General features: G+C 33.0%; 1 protein-coding gene across 6 annotated transcripts in view; it reads right to left on the reverse strand.

Annotated features, from left to right (window-relative positions):
- The window catches only part of Liprin-gamma (liprin protein kazrin), a 298,413-nt gene that overhangs the window by 129,651 nt on the left and 155,190 nt on the right, over positions 1–13,572 (reverse strand). For 4 of the 6 annotated variants that reach the window (XM_072523266.1, XM_072523268.1, XM_072523264.1 and 1 more), the window contains exon 4: positions 9,152–9,439. In XM_072523266.1, the coding sequence (XP_072379367.1) occupies positions 9,152–9,439 (288 nt within the window). The remainder of the gene's footprint in view (positions 1–9,151; positions 9,440–13,572) is intronic. The other 2 variants (XM_072523265.1, XM_072523269.1) reach the window with 1 other exon arrangement.

The following is a 13,572-nucleotide window of genomic DNA, read 5'->3' on the forward strand; positions in this document are numbered from 1 at the left end:
TCTTCATCTTCTTACCCTTGAACCTTCTCATCACGGTCTTGTTCCGATTCCTATTCAGAAGTGGTACATTCTTGTTCTAGAACATCATCAGATACATATTGCTTAACATTATAGTCATCTGAGCAGCTGCCGTCGTCACTACCATCTATATTCGGCTCCTGTTCGTTCTCTATTTCATTATTCCATTCAGTCACCATTTTTTTCAAAATTAGAGTCACCGAATCTTACTTTTTTTGGTCGGGACATTGCTGATAACTAAAACAAAAATAAAAATAAATATTTGTTACTCTTTTTCAAGCAGCAAACAAACCGTCGAATACAAAATATAATTTTTAGTTTAGGTTACGTAAATACAAGCGTGGATTACAATGGTAACAGAACACAATCTATTTCTTACACCTACACACATCAAGCGACACTCGCATACTAAAACAGTTCTTTGTTCTTTAACTATGTACTATGCCCTGAAGATATAAGGAGATAAGCAACTTTAGCCCCCTTTCAGACGAGGATACTGTATCCAAGATACGCGTATCCGAGACGCAGATATTACATAGACTCAAATGGAGCTTTTCACACGAGACGCGCGAGAGATACAGTATGCGAGATACCGAATTCAGTATCTCGGACCTTCCTGTCGCCGACGACTTAATGCGTATCCCAGATACAGAAGAAACATTACGTTAAATGAACGCTTTCAGACACGAATACTTTTGCACCACATTCCATAGACGCGCGATTTTCTGTCGAATAATTGTGAATGAGCAACGAAAGAAAGACGGTGTTTTCTGAATATAATTAAATAATGGAGCGTACTGTATTTGATAGTGACAAATTTATTTGTTTGGTACAATCAAATCCCTGTCTATGGGATACAGCATCGCCAGATTACTGCAATAGAAATAAAAAGCAGCAGTGCTGGGTCGAAATTTCTAAGCAAATGTGCGACAATTTTAAGGCCATGACTGCAGTACAGCAAAATGAATATGGTAAGAAATAAATATGTTTTTATTATAAATACATAGGTATTTTGTTTCATACGTGTACAGTTTAGTTTTAAAAGTTTGCTAATTGAAATTTTGATTATTTAATGAATATAAAACTACATTATTGTGAAAGGAATACGGTCATTTTTTTTAGGGCGAGGTAAACAATTTACAAATTGGAGATAAGTACACAGATTTATTTTAAATTTAAGTCATAGACTTTAACTTTAACTTAAAGTCATAGAAAGCCGTTTTTTTGACGAAATACTTTTACGCATAGTTGTGTCTTTTTTACTCAATTGAATTTCTAAAATTTTATGAAGTTCTTCAAACGACTTCACAGACATTCGAAAATAATTAAAAAACTTCGATGGATCTTGCAATAAATCTTGATACAGCAAATTATACGTTCCCTTGGTTTCTCTTAATTCTACAATACGATGAACCCACAAATTACGTCGTCTTTTCAGTTTCTTTTTATTTTTATTTAATATGTACCACAGCATAACATACTCTTCTACATTCATAATCCAAAAATATAACCGCACTGCACTGCTACTATTTTCATACTGACGAGCATGCCCGTGAATCCGATACAGTAGCCATCGAAAATTCTGTATCTCGCATACAGTATCTCGCATACAGTATCCCCAGTAATCCTATGGATTACGTATGTGATTCGCGCGTGTACTGGAGGGGTAAAGCAAATTGTAATTTCATATCCAATACCATTTTACAATTGGAGAAACCAATTCTGTACCTTTGATTGACTCCGTTGATTTGGTGGAAGAGTTTTGCACAAATTGTAAAAATATAAAAGGTCCATTAGAAGCAAAAATTTGAAAAAATTTGGTTATTAAAAATAATGTAATAACTTTTTTGAATGTGTTTTCTGAATTGCATAAATTAAAGAAAATTTATTGCTACATTTAAAATTTGCGTTAAGTACTTCAGTTGACGTGGAACGAAGCTTATACTTAGGGTAAACATATTATATTAACAGATAAGAGACAATTATTTCTTCTAGAAAATTTAGAAAAACCTATCATAGTGAACTCATTACACATAATTCAAAGTAATTACTTGAAGACAAATATATATATATATATATATATATATATATATATATATATATATATATATATATATATATATATATATATATATATATATATACTTAAGCATAATCATGCAAAAAACCTAGAAGGTAAAGTTTTTAAATTATAATTCCGTACAATAAAACGAACTAACTGAAGTTTTAAAGTAATCAACTTATATAAGTAAATTCACTTGTGTTATACATATTTAATCTTTTCAGTATTACTTTCAAAATGGCATTTAAATATTTTAAGAGCTGAAGCAATTAGAAATCATTAATAGCAGCTTTCGGAGGATATAAAATAAGTAAAACGGTTTTAATTATATCGCATTTGTATGAAACAGATGGTGGAAAATATAGAGCTGTTTAAAAATACTTTGCGAGATATTATATCAGTTTGTGCAAGTTTCATCGTTAAGAGATAATGAGGGTAAATTTTCACGCATAGATCCTCGAAATGAAATGAGATACAAACTAATATAAAAATATAAAAATGAGAAATATAGAAATATACTGCTTTTGTAAAGAGAAAATTAATTTGATTACTTCTTTATACACCTATAAGAATAGTTGAGAACATTGACAAAAATTTCCATATCTATGTTAATTTTTTTAATGTGGCGGTTTTGCATTTTTGTAATCTACAATCCCAGAATACCGATCGGTGGGTTCTTCTTCTTTTTCTTCTTGCATCAGGCGAGGGACTATTTATCTCTCTTGGACTAATGTTAAGTTGGTGACTTGTCACTAACTCACTAACTAGCCTTATGTATGTTTTATGTATGCTTGTATTTGTTATAGTACCTACTAGTAATGTAATTACTTTTGCGGTAGTCCCAAATATTGTGCATGTTTTCAGAAAACTGATTGTCTATCGGATACGGACTGGGACCATTGCTATTATTAAAGAAAGTATAAAGGATTTTTTCATTCATCAAAATAAGACGGCTGCGTTGGATAGGACATGTAGAAATAATGGAAGAAGGCGAAATACCAAACAAAATATTCAAACAGATGCCAGTAGGAAAAAGAACAAGAGGAAGACCGAAACTGAGATACTTAGAACAAATAGAAAATGATATAACAACCTTAAAAATAAAAAACTGGAAAAAAAAGCACGAAACAGATCGGAATGGAGAAGAATCCTAGAACAGGCCAAGACCCAAAAAGGGTTGTCGAGCCAGTGATGATGATGATGATAAAGGATTTTTTACCTACATATTCCCCATATTTACACGCATGTAATGCGTGTATCACAAAAAAAAAGAAAGCGAAGATTTTAAGGTTGGATTCTTAAAAAAAGGCAAAATAAGAACGCAGCTCATCCCGAATTTTATTGTGATGTTTTTGCCATATGTACTGCAAAGATTCAGTATTCATAAGAGGGAAGTTTTTAAACCGTGGAACTAAAAATATCCATTTTTGCAGTTTTGCTTTCGGCATAAAATGGATAAAGATAGTAAACAGAATATATCTAATTGAAGGAACAAACCAGTAATTCTGATTCTAATTACCTTTTCAAGAAGAGTAATAAAACGAAATACAACTAACCGCGAAAACAGAAGAGTATAAGTGAGAACATTTTTATGATAATGTTAATCTTAAATGTATCTTAAAATCCTTTTAAGACACAGTTAAAGAACTTTGAGAAATAAGAAAAGAAGACATAAAACACTTAAAAAAGTCAGACTGAAACAGAACACAGAAATGGGAGAAACAAATTAGCGTTTAAATGAGACAGAAAATACGCTAAAAAGACTCAAAAAGAAATAATATTTTAGTACCTGGATTAAATATTGATTCAGATCAAAAGGATTCAAATTTTGTAAGAATTTGTCATATCATTTACATCTAAATGAGAAGGTTAATTATTAAAAAAGTAATAAAATTAGGACAGGAAAGCTGCTTATTACAGATGAAAGTTTACAATAAAAATAAATAAAATTCTGCAAAATAAGGCCCAGCTTAAATATATTAAATGAGTTTAGAACTGTGGAAAAATACGCCGGAAATTTGCAAGAACCTATGAACAAGAGGTAAAAATGTAAAAGTCGGTTTTAGAAAGTTCAAAGCGAATGTAGGGAAATAGAAATGGGAAAACGGGAAATTTTAAGACAGTAAACAAGGACTATGATAAACGTACGTAGAAAAATAGAAAAAGTATAATAAAAATGGGAACTGTAAATGTCGGGCGGATGAATGGGCAAGGTAAGCTTTTGCACTTATAGGCCAGGGAAATAAGCATAAAAGTACTCTATTACTCTATTTGTAGGTAACCTACGTACCTACTTCTCTGTAAGTACTCTGTTTGCCTGGCCGGTTTAGTGTCTGGCAGAATCAATAGTGAACTCAATGACTTTAGTAAAGATGATGATGACAGTGTTAGAGACTCAATTTATTAGGACACTATTAAGTGAAAAGCCACTATCTTAAAGCTCAGTAGTAAAAAGTTTATTGATGGTGGTAAAATCATGGCACAGCTACATAGAGATTATAAATTGAAATGTGAGTTATATATTGTTAATTCAGACTTTAATATTTCGATTTTTGTTCTGAATAAGTATCAATGTAGCTTATGCCTTCAGTATAACACGTCTAATTAAAAAGAAAAGAAGTTCCTAAAATCCGACTGTGATTTGCATTTGAAAAAAGATGTATTAGCTCTAAAAAAACAAAGAAAGGAAAAAGATGTTTATACGAAGAAGTATATACCCACAAAACCTGATAAATATGGAATTATGTTGACGTTATGCGATGCAAAAAGTTTTTATCTTTTGAATGCCAAAATGTAAGTCGGTAAAAACTAAAAACAGCTGAATACTTTACGCTGTCTAACAAAACCAATTCATGAGACAAATTATTGTAACCTTACTGCAGATAATTGGTTCACCTCAATCCAAACGGTAAAAAAGCTGTGTGATGATCATTATGTTACATTAGTAGAAACCATGAAGAAAAATTAAAGCCGAACTCATAGTAACAATTATCGAAAAAAGAAACAAAAATTCAGCTATGTTTGCTTATAGTAAAAAGTTAATACTGCTTTCGTATTGTCCCAAAAGCTAAGATAAAAATTGTCATTTGTTGCCAGTTGTTGTTTTTGTTTGTCAGTTTTTGTTTGTCACCATGCATACTAAAGGAGTCAAACCAAATTCTACAATGCTTCCCGAAATAATTGATTTTTATAATCAAACCAGAGTCGAAGTAAATACATTCGACCAGCTTGCGAATAGATGCACCACTGCTAGAAAATCAATACGCTGGCCTCTTAAAATTGTTTGAAATTTATTAGACCTCATTGGAAATAATTCAACAGTTCTATGTAAAGGTAGATATGCAACAGAAAATGAATTATAACCAAACCGAAGGTCATTCCTAAACAACCTTAGCACAGACCTAGCTACTCCCTTGGTGAGAGAACGGCTCGGAATCCAAACTTTGTCAAAAGAACTACGAGCTGTTATAGAAAAAATTTGCATATCGATCCTGAGTACCTAATATAGACAAATGTAGATAAGCTTTTTGCACACGCAAACAAGAGAGAAAATCAAGGATAACGTGCAAGAATTGCAAAAAATACATATGTCTGAACCAGCAGTCAAAAGTGTACCCAGATTGCATTAACTAAAACTAGTCATTTATGAATTTATGTTTATTATTGTGAAATTATTATATCCAATTTTCTACTTTTGTAAATATATTTGATTTTTTGCAAACAGATAGTATAATTAGGTTTCACGTGTACCCCGAATAATAGTAAACTAAGACAATTTTTAAAGGGTAATAATGCAGGAACAAGTGAGATTTTAGTTCTTGTAATGTAAAAGGAGCATTTAGTGGAATATTGTAGTTTTCAAGAGGATATTAGACCTTTCGGCCTCTAGTTTATTGTACAAAAATACAGTGTTGAAATTGTCATTGGAACACATTTCTCTGAAGGTTTTAGCTAATGCGTGAACAATTTCAAGTTCAGATGTGACAACTGATTACCTATTTTGAGACTAGATATTAGAAGTGACTCCTTTATGCCAGAAACTTTACGTTTTTTCCTTCATACTTCTCTTACCCTAGGGGAGCTGTTAATGCTAGAGACATATTTTCTCCAATAACATTTTTTGTTTGACTAAAAGTTGAGATGTAGCCTTAATTGTTTATAGTTAATATTATTTTCCAGCGTTTTATGCTTCTTGGATCTATTAAAAGCTGTTCTGCTGGTACGTAATGCTTCGTTACACTCCGAATTCCATTAAGGTAAAGGAACACGATTTTTAATGGGCTTTATTTTGCCCATAAAGAGCTCTGCACTCTAAAAGGTGACACTATTCTTCTTCTTGGAGGAGACGTGCCGTCTTCCGATCGGAGGTTGGATATCATCATCACTATCTTTACTCTATCTACCGCTGCTCTGAAGAGTTTTATAGAACTGCATTTAAACCAGTCCCTTAAATTCTTCAACCATGACACTCTCCTTCATCCTAAACTCCTTCCTCCTCTTATCTTTCCCTGTATTATTAGCCTTAGCAGTTCATATCCCTGTCCCCTCATTACGTGTCCTAGATATTGTAACTTTCTTATTTTTATTGTGTTTCTTATTTCGCATTCTTTGCCCATTTCTCGTAATACTTCCGTGTTAGTTTTCTTCTGTGTCCATGCTATTCTAAGCATCCTCCTGTAACACCACATTTCAAAGGACTGTAACTTATTTATGTGTTCTTGCTTTAATGTCTAGCTTTCAAGTCCATATTGCAGTATTGAAAACACGTAGCATCTTAGTGCTCTTACTCTCAGTTCTAATCTAAGGTCTTTGTTGCAGAGAATTATTTTCATTTTTACAAACGCATTTCTTGCTATTTTTATCCTCGCTCTTATTTTGGTTGTTTGATCATTATTGTCTGAAATCCAGGTTCATAGGTATTTGTATTTATCAACCCTTTTTATCGGTACATTTCCCAAACGTACGTTTGTTGGTATATTTGTTTTTTTTTTTGTTATTATCATGTGCTTGGTCGTTTTATATTCATTTTTAGTCCATATTTTTCACAGAAACTGTTTGTTTTGTTTAGCAATAATTGGAGTTGTTTAGCAGGGCTTGCCATAATCATAGTGTCATCTGCGTATCTTATGTCGTTAAAAGATCTTCCGTTAATTATTATTTCTTCACTTTGAGATAGTAATGCTTCTTCAAAAATGGCTTCACTATATACATTAAATAGTAATGGGGACATAATACATCCCTGCCTAACTCCTTTCCTGATTTCAATTCCTGGACTGATGATACTAATAAAAGTATCTAAAGCATCATTTATAATATCATTTAGTATGACATTCTCCAAAGCCTTATCTAGATAATTTTTAAAATCGATCTACTTAGCAGAATTTATATTCAATTTGGTCAAGAAAAATATTGGGCAAGGCTAACCTTAGAGATTCTCACTGGTAATAGGGTAATGGTTACTACTACTAAGGAAATTTAATTACTTTTTCATTACTTTTTCTAAAAGGTTTCCACTGTGATCAGTAAGCTTAGAACCCCAAATAAAGTTATGACCATTAAAATCACCTACGATGATTCTAGGAGAGGGTATCTGTTTGATAAGGCTTTTCAATCTTAATATATAGCTGAGGAACTAGATTTAAGGTAATTCAATGTTGGATTATAAAGTTTCCAACCCCCAGTTGGGTTGGATCTCACTTCCAAAAGAAAATCACATTTCGGAATACGGTAAATTTGGCTTTGACATCTTCCCTACTGCTAAATCTTCAAGAAAATCAATACGTATTAATGGAATTCGGATTTAAAAACCTTGGTACACTAAACTCGTCAGCTTATAGAGCACGAATTGTGTAAACATATTACTAATTACCATTAATTAAAAGAATTAAATGATAATTAAGAAAAGTATAAAAATCGAACTTTTTTTGAGAATTCTTCCTTCATTTCTTCGAATTTTTCCTCGGAAGAAGCACTATATGTGGCATAAAGCAATATATGTGGCGATTTTAAAGTTTATTTTTTTGACACACTTTGAGTAGGGTTAGTTTTTAGTGGTCGGACTTTTGGCATTTAAACACCGTGCTTGCATTATATGTTGCTTAGTATTAATATTTATTTCCACGAGTAGCTGGGGATTGCTGGTCGATTCCTGTAGATCCCCGTATACAGGAAGAAGGCTAATATTTAATAGGATTTCGCCTAGTGTCTCAAGAGCATCGTTAGCGACCGCGTGACGTGCGACCATTCAGTTTTTAGCACGATAGCTTCCAGCTTAATCTACGGATTTATTTCATCTTGTTCTTTCCATATTCTTGTTGGGTAGATAGCAATTTTATGGTTCGTGATAAGGTCCCCGGGGGAAGGGGAGGTATTTATGGGCAAAAGATCTCGCGAGGCTTAAGAGTTTGCTATTCCTAAAGCAGATCTGTCCTGTGCCGAGATCTCAAAGTAGTATCTACCCGCTACCCAGGAGAAGAACCAAGGTGACTGACGTCGTCGAAAGGATAGTCAGACTAAAATGCAGATGGGCGGGACACATAGCTAAACTGACAGATAGGTGATGGACAAGCAGTTTGTTGGAATGGAGACCAAGGGAAGACAAGAGAAGCGTCGGTCGGCCACCTACACGATGGGCTAACGATTTAACAAGACAAAATAAAAACTGAATTAGATTGATGCAAGGTAGACGGGGTTGAAAACACGAAGAAGAGGCCTATGTTCAGCAGTGGCCTTTTGAGGCTGGATGATAATGATGTTGATAAAAATCGAAATTTACAATTATTCTATCAAAAAACCGACTAACTAGCGACTGAAAGTAAAGACATATTAGGTAGTAATTATTTTTAGCGGATTATTAAAAAACAAGAAAAGCAACAATTGATTAATTTTAAGTTTGGCATTAAGTGCCCATTATTCTCTTCTAAAATTTGTGACCTATTTATTTTTTTGCTGTATATATATATATATATATATATATATATATATATATATATATATATATATATATATATGATAGGGTATTTTTAGAAACCATTCTGCTTGAAACATCCATTAAAATTACTTAAAACTTACTTGACAGCGCCTCTCTCGCCAGCTGCAACTCCAATTCCAAAGCGTGAGTGGCTGAATTTGGATCGGCATTTTCCGATAAATTTTTTCGCTCGGCAAGAGCGGATGTGGCTCCTGATACGACAAGTCGCTTCAATCTCGTCACTTCCGCTTGAAGCCGCTCGTTTTCCTGACGTAGTCTCCGGATTGTCGCCGAAGACTTGGGGTAATTCGACGGTGAAGGTAACAAGGCTGAAAGGTCGTCTCGGTTGCCGTCGGAACTCCTTGGGGAACGGGGTGACGACGAGTCTGCTGAAAAAGAACGGGAAATTAGTATTTTTATTTATTTTTTTATTTTGGTTTTATTACTGTCTAATCCTGCCATTCGGCAGTGCTAGCCACATTAAACTAAACTAGCCACATTAAAACTATAACAGGATATATATATATATATATATATATATATATATATATATATATATATATATATATATATATAATATAGTATATTTTCGTTCAGATATTTGATACCAATAAATATAGAAAAGCCATAGATTGATAAGTGCTTTATGCTTTCTCTACTCTCAGATAGGAAAATAGGGTTTGTCCTAACAAAAGCTACAGATTGGCCAATTATTTTCCAATTCTTAAAAATCAAATATAAGAAAAAGGGGTTTTGTAGCAGTCACAACTGCTAACATATAATTAATTAATATAATTTATTATTAAAATCCTAAAACCCCTCAGAATCCCGTTTGGGACCCTGAAAAGTGATCAAGAGGTGCTCGGCGAAAGTCAGTTTTGGCCAACAACTCACACAGAGAGGTGTATTTCTCCAAGCCTTAACCGGCATTTTTTTGTCTTAAAATCGGGTAGAAAATCTGGGATTCGATTTAATGTTTTCCCCGAACATCAAGGGAGAAATTGGAACAAATGATAAAAAATCTTGATTGAAAAACCGGCTTCCAAATCTGCAGAAATGAATATCTAAAACCCGGCTTCCAAATCTACTGAAATAATTATTTAAAACCCAGGTGAGCAATTAAATCATTTAGTTTTATAGGCCTATCATATTATTGATATTTTCATTGTCTTTTGAAATATTAAAAGTGTAAAAATCCGAGTTTTCTCATATGTATCATGTGGCCTTGAGCCTAGATCGTAAATTTATCGGACACCTAATTAGTTTTTTTCTGTTTTTTTTTTGTATACCTACTTGGTATAAAAACTTTCATGCCTAATTTACTAGATATTCTTTAAATGCGCAGACGCAATAAATAGACAGGATAACAGTCAGCTGATGAAATAAAATGTTTGTTTATTGTGGTAATTCGATGTAAGAGTATGTGTTGACAGTCATCTTTGGGTGCCTTGATGTTTCTCTAAATGTTATTTTTTGTAGATTTCACCCGATTAGGATAACGTTTAATATTAGAAGTAGTTTAACCAAACACCTACTTCAACCCATTGGTAACCAGAAACCGATTGTCTCTAGAACCACAGCATTCTTCTTCATTCGTTTTTTCGGAGCCCCAAGGACCGTCAGAGTCTTAAGGGGACCTAACCAGGACAGCTGTAGTGTTGTGACAGACATTAACAACAAGTTTCTCAGGGTTAAGGTTTTTTTCTTGTAATTTACAACTTTGTATATGCATATACCAAGGTTAGTACTTATTACAGTTTTTGTATCAGCTATAAAAAGTTAGGTAAATAGTTATTAATTAATTAAATTAGATTCATTGATAGGGAAGGGGTTCATAATTTTTGTATAGCGGGTTTTAAAAGGGAAGGGAAGGAATTTATGTATCAGGTTTTTTAAAAATTATATATATATATATATATATATATATATATCTTTCCGAGTCTGTTGGCCATACTCATCACACTTGATCACTTTAGATATCTCCCAGCATCTATGTGTAAGCATAACACTTACACATAGATCTGGTGTTTAGCTGCTTCGACACATATTAGTTGTATATTTGTTAGGTACGGTAGTTTCTTTTGTATAACCGTCACGGTTTTTTTTTAGTATTTATATTCCCTACCTTACCTATCTAGGATTTAACTTTCGTAACTAACCTTAGTGTTAAGATTTCGCTTCTCCCATGGACTTAGATTATATATTTACTAATACACCTTTTTGTTTGGCCCAGTAGTGGGGATCTTTCATTTTGTCGTGGCTTTTTGGTCCTCGCATACCGTAGCCCCACTACTGTAATTATATTTTCTATATATATATATATATATATATATATATATATATATATATATATATATATATATATATATATATATATATATTCATATTTATATATATATATATATATATATATATATATATATATATATATATATATATATATATATATAGGTGAGTTTTGTTAGTTGTTAATATTATAAATATATTTGTTACAAGTAGTTCTGCTTTTATTTCAGTTCCTGCTTACAGTTATAATATAGCAGAACAAGGTCAATAGTGTCTTTTCGGTTTTAAACATTACTACGGGTATATTTAATAGATAATGTAGATAAACTAAATATTGAAATACAAAAACCAATGTTGCAGTTAGGAAACCAAGAGTTAAAGAACACAGCTGAAAATTAAAATACAACACCAAAGGTACACAAGCAGAAATTAAAGTGGGAGAAAAAAAAAACCAAAGATATAAAGCCAAAAGTACGTGCAAAAAAAAGAAGCCCCACGTTTGGGTCTAGCCAATTTTAAAATCCACCTAGCCAAACGAGGAGATGGGTTCTTCATATTCTGTAACCACACCAAACTACTATGGTCAGTTATGACCGTGAAAGAACGACCCTCAAGAAAATATCTGAAATGTTCAATACCAGTAATTATAGCTAGCAACTCTTTTTCAGTTGTAGTATAATTTTTCTGTGCTTTATTTAATTTCTTGCTTGTATAAGCTATAGGGTGTTCTTCTCCATCTACCATTTGATAGAGTACACCTCCAGATGCAGTGTTAGAACAATCTGTCATCAGATAAAATGGCTTAGTAAAATCTGGGGCTACCATAACAGGAGAATTTGTGAGAGCCTCCTTGATTTAAATGAAAGCTTCATTAGCCTCAGGAGTCCACACAATATTTTGTCCCTTTTTCCGATTTTAAAGTAAATCTGTGATAGGAGACAACAAGGTCGAATAAGACTTAACAAGCTTCTTATAATAACCAACCATTCCTAACAATCGACGGACCTGAGTGGTATTTTTAGGCACAGGAAAATCCCGAATCGCAGACATCTTATCAGGATCAGTACGAAGACCCTGAGAATCTACAACATATCCTAAAAACTTAATAGAGTCACGACAAAAGCTGCTTTTATCCATATTAATAGTCAAATTTTCGTCTTTTAAACGCTGAAACAACTGCTGCAACACAGAGATATGAGTTTCGAAATAAGGAGTAATGACAAGAATGTCATCAAGATAGTATTGACAAAATGGGTCTAAAGCAGGACCTATTACCAAATCCATTAATCGACACATAGTCTGAGGAGCAGACACAAGACCAAAAGGCATTGTAGTGAACTGATACAATCCTTTGCCATTTACTGCAAAGGCAGTAAGCTTTTTACTCTCCTCGCTGAGAGGAATCTGTAAAAACGCCTTCTTTAAGTCGATAGATGAAATAAATTTTGCATTCTGTAATTTACTTAGGATGATATCTATACGAGGTATAGGATAAGCATCTCTGTTCATAGTTATACCGTTAAGTTTACGTCCGTCAAAACAGATACGACAAGTCCCATCTTTCTTTTTTGTCAGCCACAGAGGGCTACAAAAAGAAGAAGTACTGGGCTCAATAATACCTAACTTAAGCATTTTATCTACCTCCTTTACTAGACTTTCATGCCAGGCTTGAGGCAAGGGATATTGATATTGCCTGAAGGGCTTAGACGAACCAACATCAATGTGATGTTCGATGAGATGAGTTCGACCTAACTGATTTTTCGATGAGATAGAAGAGAATGATGTGATGACACTATTTAACTGCTCTAAGTCCTGAGCATTAAGTCGACTCATATCTTTAACAGCATTGACACAAGAGATATTGAAAGAAGACACAGATAAGGAAAATTCAGTAAAATTTAATTCACTATTAAAAGTTTTCAGAAAGTCCATACCTAGGATGACTGAATTCTTAACTGAAGGAATAACAAAGAATGTAATCATTCTTTTACAAAAACTAACAGAAATCTCAGTAGTGAATTGACCTAAAATTGGTTGAACTTGACCATCAGCTGTAGTCACTTGCAAACTTTGATCTATTCCTATATTTACATTTGAATTCTGGAGAAATTCCAGACCTAGAGAACCTAAAATAGAGATATTGGACCCTGTGTCCAGTAAAGCTAAACAAGAATGTCCTAAGATAGATATTTCAAGATATGGACGATTATCCTTGTTTTTTCGAACTAACAATGAG

The sequence above is a fragment of the Diabrotica undecimpunctata genome, chromosome 2 (genome assembly GCF_040954645.1).
Source record: "Diabrotica undecimpunctata isolate CICGRU chromosome 2, icDiaUnde3, whole genome shotgun sequence".
Taxonomy (NCBI): Eukaryota; Metazoa; Arthropoda; class Insecta; order Coleoptera; family Chrysomelidae; genus Diabrotica; species Diabrotica undecimpunctata.